Source organism: Sinocyclocheilus rhinocerous, unplaced genomic scaffold, assembly GCF_001515625.1.
Source record: "Sinocyclocheilus rhinocerous isolate Xijiao unplaced genomic scaffold, SAMN03320098_v1.1 scaffold2921, whole genome shotgun sequence".
Taxonomy (NCBI): Eukaryota; Metazoa; Chordata; class Actinopteri; order Cypriniformes; family Cyprinidae; genus Sinocyclocheilus; species Sinocyclocheilus rhinocerous.
The window spans coordinates 392,382-401,697 of NW_015655581.1; the positions used below are offsets into that span (position 1 = coordinate 392,382).

At 31.4% G+C, this 9,316-nt stretch overlaps 1 protein-coding gene across 1 annotated transcript in view; it reads right to left on the reverse strand.

Annotated features, from left to right (window-relative positions):
* Positions 1 to 5,529: 5,529 nt before the first annotated feature.
* The window catches only part of LOC107718678 (calcium-activated potassium channel subunit alpha-1-like), a 103,466-nt gene continuing 99,679 nt past the window's right edge, over positions 5,530 to 9,316 (reverse strand). The window contains exons 33-34 of the mRNA XM_016525867.1: positions 7,299 to 7,330; positions 5,530 to 5,967 (exon numbers count right to left, since the gene is read on the reverse strand). Coding sequence (XP_016381353.1) covers positions 5,816 to 5,967; positions 7,299 to 7,330 — 184 coding nt within the window. The 3' untranslated portion in view covers positions 5,530 to 5,815. The remainder of the gene's footprint in view (positions 5,968 to 7,298; positions 7,331 to 9,316) is intronic.

The window sequence follows — 9,316 nt, forward strand, 5'->3', positions numbered from 1 at the left end:
CAACAACAAAAAACAAACAAACACTAGCTTTCTATTTTTTCTATTCTATCTACTTGTTTTTCTTTGTGTCTGCTAAATGACTAAATGTAAATGTAATATATATATATATATAAAACATTAAATAAATCTGTTTTGATCCATCCACATTTGCATTTAACCTAAGTGTAGGCTTTTCTTCTTCTTTCTTTCTTTTTTTCTTAGTGACATCTTTTGAGGAAAACTGAATACATAGCAGGAAAAATCAAATGTGGAACATTATTTTCACTGTTTTTCCCACCTGCAGAGCCTTAGTTACATTAGGAAAAAAATGGTTTTAGACACAGGGAAAGTTACTGGATTTTGATAAAAGATTATGAAAACAATCTATATTTTTCTTTAGAATAATTTGTACTGGTGAATTGTGCAAAATAAATGACATTTATTAAGAAAGTAAATCCATTTTGATCTCAATTTAATTTTATATTTATTAATTCTGCCTAGGTTATTGTGTGTATTTCTGAATGTTCATGACACACTCCTGTCACTAGGTGGTGTCACGAGCGCTTTTACCTGTCTGGAGGAGAGTCTACTGCAGTAGAAGAACTGAAGGCAGACATTTTGAAATGTGAACAATTTGGCGTGATTGAGTAAAGAAAAGCCAAGTCTGAAATCACCAACTTTCGAAGTATGTACCGTATCTTATCTATAAATTTTTTTTTTGGTGTTTGGCTTAGTGTTATGTTAGAATCATTATTATACTCATACCGTTTGTTCTTTTAATATTTTGAATTGTTTTTAGCTTTATTTTTTTGTTTTCATTTCAATGTTTAATTTTTAAATGTTGTTGTATGCATTTGTCATTTGTATTTCATTTAAAAGTATCTTCACTATACCGTATGTATGTCATTTGTATGTTGCATTGTTGAGTTTTAGGTTCTGAATTTGAATTCAATTGGTCACGCGCCACAAGAACGATGTAAAGATAAAATCACACAACAGTCCAACACAACAACATCAGAAACTTCAGAACTCTGTCTGAGAAAAGACAGAAGGGCTTCATTTGGGAATTCTGGGAAACGAATGCTAAATGAAAGTTAAATATATCACTTAAATACACATTTCTATAGGTAGCATTTCAAACAGTGATTATTCATATAATGTAATGTTTCTGGAAGTATCCTACATTTTCTTTGTATGGTTTATGGGTATATCACACTGTATAAAAAATAATGTATTATTAGAAATGGCACTTACAGAACTCATCTGAATTTGTTTGAATTCCATTCCATTTTCATTTCAAATTTGAATTAGAATTCTGCATCCTGTTTGCTGGGCCAACTCGATTCAAATTCAGGAATTAAGTCCTAATTTAAAGTCATTCTCAGTTCTAAATGATGCACAGTCATAATTCAGTTATCATGGTATTTATGATTTGAGATCACTAGAGACATTTGTTCACATACATTTTGTATTGTTTTTGATATTTCCTCCCTCTTTATTCATCAACAGTGACTCGGTTATATAGTTTTAAAATTGGAAAAAGTAGTCACTTTGCATTTCTTAGTGTTTTTGTTTTTAATAAGAAAATTGTGAAAATGTATAAAATTAGGGTCATTTTTACACCCTTTTTAGAGGTTTTTTTTATTAGAAAATTTAAAATAAAATTAATTTTGTCTATTAGAATTTTTTTAAATAGAATTTTTCGATCATTTCATTGCATTTTGCATCAATCATTTTGCCTATCAAATCTCTATTTTTATATTCACATTTACATTTGCATCATGCAGTGTGTGTGTGTGTGTGTGTGTGTGTGTGTGTGTGTGTGGCATCTTACAATAGTTTTGAACATTGCTTTTTATAAATGGTAGAAAAAAAGAAGAAAAAAAAACGCTATAAATACCCCTATTTAAGTCTAATTGACTTCATGCTACATCTCTGTTTACTGGTGTTGAGTTTTATGAGTAAGTTTTCTGAAAGCACACTGGCATTTTACCAGCTTGTAAACTCTGAAATCCATTTGTGATGTTTGTGAGGCTGTGTGGATTCTCTCCGCTCATGTAAAATGGATGGACGGCCTTTGGCTCTGAGAACAGAATCACTCAGGCCTCAGAGGTTTCTATCGCTGCAGGGAACAACTATAACTTTGACCTTATGATATGGAAGACGCTTTTATATATGCAACAGTATATAAAGCTACTGTGTCATATTTGATGCACAAATTTCCTCACGTGTTTCTAAACAATCAACATGATTGATAGTTCTGAGTTTTTTATCAAGTTAAAGCTCTTTTAGTCTAATTGTACAAACGTCCAGCTTCAGCTCGTGCTTCACGTGTCTTTTTATAAATCAAACGTAAGACTAACTTTAGTAATAAAAGTTTGGATCGACATGAGGGTGAGTAAATGACAGCATTTCATTTTTGAGTGAACTGTCCCTTTAAGAGGAAACAGCTGAGATAAACTTGATAATTTCTTATTTAATATTTAATGTAAGTCTCCTTAGATATTAAAGAGAAACCTCTGAGCAATAGCAGAGTCCTGTGTTAATGTGGCTTCATTAGTGGTGTATGTACAGGTAGTTGAGATGGACGTCAGGCCACAGTATTCTCTGCTGCGCTTCGTTAGCGTTTTCCTGCATTATCAGAGCTGCTGTCAGATCCACTAAATGAACCATGGTTCTCTTATCAGGAGAATAAAGGTTTGCCCGTTCTTGTCAGATGGGCTGATGTGGGAGCCCAGAGGTCGCTGGTTTCAGGGTCTGTTTGACTAATGGCCATGAAGCAGTTGTTAAGATCTCAGACTGATGACGGCTGTATTGACAGGAGGTGCAGGCCACTTAATTAAGCCGGACACTCCGTAATGAGCAGTTTGTTTTTGCTAAAGGACCTGCTCATCTGGACTGCCGCTGATGGATGGAAAGCATCCTGTCGTCATGGAGACGGTGATTGCCGTGGTGCTGATGCAGGAGTTTGTGGAGATGCAGGATGCTGTTTGTGTCTCGGCTGATTGGACGGGATCAGTCGTGACATTGACTCGTGTCTGGTGCGACGCTCTGACATGAACTCTGCTAATGGAGTGTGTACATTGAGTTTCTTGACTGAATAGTTGTTGTTGTTGTTTTTTGAATATGCCAGTTGTTTGGCATCATACCAGATATGAAGAAAAATAGTAACCTGTCCTGAAACCTGTCAAGAACATGTGAAAGGCATATTTCAGCCCAAAATCAACAAATTATATTTTTGTTACTATTTTATAATTAAATATATATTTAATATCTATTATATATAATTTTTTTAATAATTTTTATTATTATGAAATTTAATATGTTTTTAATATATCACTTAATATTTATTTATTTATTAAGTAGATTTACAGTGCACAATTTACAGGTCATTTATCTCACCTGTAGCTCCTCACTCCAGGTTTGTACAGATACTGTCTGTAGATGAATAAAATAGTCAAATAACTACACAGTTACCAACACTAATACATCCATATTTATTCTGTGAAAATACAAAATAAAATCATGTACACTTTATTTACAGCCTTTTGTACATTATAATATATTGTATTTATATCTGCGTTGCCATGTTTATCATGTTAAATACTCCAGCAGCACACAAGATGTTCATCTTTCTCTCATTTCTCTCTTCATTCAGCATATTAAACCGCAAGATTCGCACTTAATGCTTAAGACATTTTCATTTAAATACGTCTGCTTGTGTGAATCACTAAAATTATACACACTAATCAAACACCTTGCACAAATTCATGCCACTTTTCAGTCATCCAGTCTTTAAATATTGAACTTTGTTGCATGATTTTTGTTGTTGTTGTTGTTGATTTTAGGGCCACTTTTCGCTGGAGCGGGTCTTTTGCGGGTCCTTCCTCGAGTCCGGCTCTGCTGATCTCAGATCAGCTCTGTTAAGGCTCATGTGACGCATATATAAATCAAGCACACGTTTAACCTGATCAGAGTTTAATATGCAACACTGGAATGACTGAAGAAGTGAACAGAAGCTCAAGGCAACAAATAAATGCATATAAAATGATTTACAGCGCTTAGTTATTAACAGTAAAAAGCTCAGATTGAAAGCAAAGAGCTGAAGAAACACTGCAGATCAAATCTATCAGCACAAGCTGTGGAATGTGTTTCATTGTTCGCAAAAAGACGTTGAAGATTATACAGGCCATGAACTTTAACCTCCATCCTCATCTTACTAACATGAAGCTGATTAAACCTCACAATGCATTACTGAGGTAAAACCCAATAAATGCACGGTTATCAAGACAAATCTCATGTGAAACAGCATATTTATTGCTACAGTGCATAATCATTGGTACGAGAACACGGCGAAGCTGCCATTTGATCCAGCTATAATCATAGTTTATTTTCTAGGTTTCATTTGTCCAGCATGTGGATTGGTTTAGGATTCTATCGCCAATCCCGAGCCGGACCGAGGGAGGACCTGCGCCTGCTCTGCGCGACCTGCGGCGTTTAACCAGATCAAACACTGATGCTCTTTGGCTGATTTCCCACCGATAATGACAACCGTATGCTGTTGCGTGAGTGTAGAGTGATGTCAATCCAATGATGTGCCTGCAAATGTCTAGGAAAACTTCTTCATACATATTTAGCTGAGTTAGAGGAGTTTTCTGTCATCTACAGTGCAGTATATTCTACGCTCATCTCTTCTATATTTATAACGCTCTATTTAGCGATTCTGATACTTATTTCTAAAACCAGTGGTTCTCAACTGGTCACGATCCATAAATGTATTGTACATGTGTTTTTCAAGTCATGGACGGTAAGGAACAACAATGCTTGATGCAGGTAATGAAATGCACACAATCCAATATAGACAGATTTTATGTGATGCTCTCAACGATGAATAAAAATACACAGTAAAAAAAAATATATATATATATAATCAATAGGGCATGGCAACATGTTTTTTGTTCCCCTATTTACCCGTCATAATGCATTCAAATCTGTATGATTTTCACATCTGTATGCGATTTCAAGATTCGTTGCTTTATAAAAAAGTCAAAACCTAATATTTTTCAACTAAAACCATATTGGATCTGATCAACAACATTACCATGCATTTAACCCTTTTTGATTAATTAAAAAATAAAAAAATTATTTGAAATTTAAAATGACTCATGAACCAAAAAAAAAGCAAAATATATTTTTTTCAATATTGATTAGAAGTTATCTGAATATATCATTGTATGAATTTTATAAGAACATATAATCTGAGCATTTCCAGTATTAACCCCACTGGAATAAATGTAATTTCAATTCCTTTGACTTTATAACTCATGATTGCTCAAAAACTTTATGAAACCTACATATCTATTTCTAATAAAACATAAATATTTCTCTGAAAAGTTTTCAAACAAAATAAATTCCTTTTACTTGAATAAACTTTCCCTTTCAGATGAAAAAGTGATCATTTTTTTTTAATGCTGCAATGGCTCATCAATCAAAATAATTTAACTAATTTCAATTAAATTTCATTTGTGAGGTTATATGAGATTAAGGCAACTGATTTTATGTCTTTAAGTTGAAGTGGAAATGTTTTCGTGTACATCCAAGACATTAAAAACGGGTTCACTTGCAGCAAAAATCAGATTGACCACAATGAGTTTTGTGCAAATTATTGGCTGCTAGAATCATGAAACCATCAGAATTTCATCTTTATGATAAACAGTGTTGGGTCACCATTTGATCTCCAGCAGCAAAACCAGTTGAGAACCACTGAACTCCATCTCTGCCGTCGTTTATGGTTGATTTCCAGCAAGGATTCAGACTGTGTGTGGATGATGTCGTCTCAAGGCTCCTCCTCCACTTCTCTGATTGGCTGGATGATGTTGCTGGTGGATTTGAACTGATTGATCTGATTGGCTGTGTGTGTGCTGGTGTGTTTGCTTTGCGTGTTTCTGGGGAAGCAGTTCTCGGGTTCATCAGTGTACCAGTTTTTATCTGCAGAATGATTGACATCATTTACTGTACGCCTGAAGCAAGATCTACACAAGTGTGTGAAAGCAAACGTTACATATGCAAGCTCTGTCTCATGCACTGAGGAGTTTTGAAATGTTTCAATTCAGAAGTACGTGTTGCATTTAGAGCAGGGTTAAATGTTCCTTACGTGAAATAAAATAAACAGTAACATTTAATAAACTTTACATTAACATTTTTTTTTATTTCAGCATTGTAAAAAGTTGTATGATCAGTAAGTCATGGTAACAGATACGATTTTAAGACTAAATTTTCATTTAGTTTGTTGAAGTACTAAAATAACTACAATTAAATAATTGTATATAGACAAAAAACCACTAATAAAATTGACAAAAATTATTACAACTTTAATGAAAACAGAATATATCAAAATAAAAGCTAATTTTATTTTCTAAATGTAAAAGTTTTTAAATTCAAAATATGATCAAAAACTATAATACTATAAATAAATGTATACTAGCCAAATAAATGTATATAAATGTATAACAGCCAAAACACTTTCTCAGCACTTTCTCCAGTGAATTCACCAGACAATTTTCAGCAATATTTTGTGAATATTTTTGGTGTAATTATATGTATGTGTGACTAAGTGTTTTTTTATTATTTAAATGCAAAATATGTAATTTAACATTGAATATACCAGTAAAAACAAGTTAAATTTAGTTTTTTTTTAAAAAGTCATAAGTGAAGTCATCAAGATGGGATATTTTGGTACAATTCAACAAACTTAATATTTGGTTAAAATAAAAAAAAATAAAAAACAAGAGCAGTTTCTCCAGTGACGTCACTAGAACATTTTCAGCAATATTTTTGTAGATTTTTTGTGCATTTATATATGTGTGTGTGACTGTTTTTTTGTTGTTGTTGTTGTATAATTTAAATGCAATATGTTTTTTTTGTTTTTTGGTGAAGGCAAGATCATTTGCATTGTAAAGACTTTTTTCAAATGATTTAGTTGTAATCATGCTCATATATTTGGAAACCAAAACCATGCATACTACATGACACGTGAGCTAAATCTCTACAGACGGTTGCAATGGTAAAAGCATTCTCAGTGTTATGACAGATCATAAATATCAAGAGATCAAGACAGCTACTGAACTACAGCAGAGCCCTGAATCCAGTGACGCATGCACTGCAGAGATGACCTTCAGCAGAACGGCCAAAAGCTGCTTTGCTTTCAGTCAGAAAGCAAAGAATTAATGCTGGCATGACGGGTTCAATGCACTTTTCAGCTCATAACCATCTGAATTATGAGAGATGGTTGCAGTAATGACATGCGTTTAGTTCCATACCTGAAACCCCTCTATTCGTCCTGCAGGGCGCACTTTAAAGAGAGAGTAAATGGAGTAAGTTCAAACATCCTGATTTTCTGAGGAATCTCAATCATCTTGTTTTCACACACACACAGACAGACATATATATATATATATACTTATTTATATTTGTGCATAAGATAAAAATTTAGCAATTTACAAAAAATATTTATTATCATTACAATTAAAATAATAAAATCTAAAATTTAAAAATTATAAAATGAAATGCATTTGTACTTAGGTTTAAAAAAAAAGTAGTTATCAATTTATTTACAAAAATCATTAAATTATTAAAATCATAAAATACAAACTAAAATTAAATTATAAAATTTAAAAAATGCAATTATTTGCAAATGTATTTGAACTTAGTTTTAAAAAATATTTATCAATTTATATAAAAAAAAATTATAATTGAACACAATTCTAATAATTTTGATTAAATTATTAAAATAATAAAATACAAACTAAAATTAAAAGATGATCAAATAAAAAAATATATGCAAGTTTTTACAAATGTAGATGTACTTTAGGTTTAAAAAGTTATTTATAAAAAAAATCATTAAATAATAATACAATTATAATTATATTGAATAAAATAATTAAAATAATTTTAAAATTGTGAAATTATAAAATAAAAATTTGAAAATAATTGATCAATTTATAAAAATAAAAAAAATGATAATTATAAATAATACAATAAAAAATAAAAATAAAAACATTTAATTAATAACGAAAGATTATCAGTGAAAATGAGGTGAAAAGCAGATGCTCTAAGTGTTTTAAAAGCAAAGACTTCACATCATCAATACAGAAAAAAAAAATACTTTTATTATGTTTAAGATATCGCATACACTAGTTCATTAGAATCATATAAGAAAAATCTCTTACACTTGATATTTAGAGAATCAAAACTTTGGTGTAAGCGTCTTACTATAGCAATGAACGTGAATTAAACATAGAAAGCAATCAAACGTCCTGCTTGCTTCTTTACAAATGCTCATCAAACAGCTTTATTCTTGCAGCATCGCAACATTTTCATATATTAAGTGAGTTGTACCAACCAAACAGGACATCGAGTTCAGTCCAAAAGAGTTTAACAGCCTTAGAAATATGGAAAATATTTTGAATGGAAGATAAAACATTTGTCAAATGACTCTTTTGAAGCACAGAAACGTCTGAGCGACAGCTGCAAAAATCCCATTAAACCAGCATGAGGACTGAGGAATAATGCTTCAGCGGGATGTTTCTGATGTTTCCATTAGCTTCACTTCAGTTTGGGTTTCTAAATCACAATTAACCTGAATCACCGCTGACGTTTAGCCTTTGTTTCGCAGACGTCCAGTAGCGCGTCTTCATGCGTATGCTATGCGTTTCTGTCAAGGCTGATGTGATTAAACTCTCATTCTGTCATCTGTCGTCTCAAGAAGGCAGTGAATGGAAAATAAAAACAACATTCTTTATGAGCACATATATAATGATGTGTAAGTACAGTGGGTCCAAATGTCTGAGGAAACATTGAAAAATTTTACTTTTTTTTGCAAAAATTAAAATAAAATGTCATGACATAAAATGATTTTAGAGTTTTCTAAAATAGTTCACTAATCAAATGTTTTGTGACATTGACCGGAAACTGATTTTGTTCAATTAAAATACATACACTTTATCCATCATGCTCTTTAGATTTGGTGCATTTGTTTTAAATTTTGTATATTTTGAGTATTCATTGCTCATTTATTTATGTATCCACAATTGATTGAATTATACAGATTTTTATGTATTTCAAGAATCCATCCATCATTTGAGTTGTGAATCTAAATTGTTAAAAAATAAATTACAAAGAGTAAAAAATAAACTCGAGTTGTGAATAAAAAAATACATTCAAGTTTATTAAAATTTTCACTGAAATTTATATGATTAGAAAATTTAATATTATTTATTAATATTATTAATTTAATATTTTTATTGACTTGTAACATTTTAATATTTGATTAACTAAA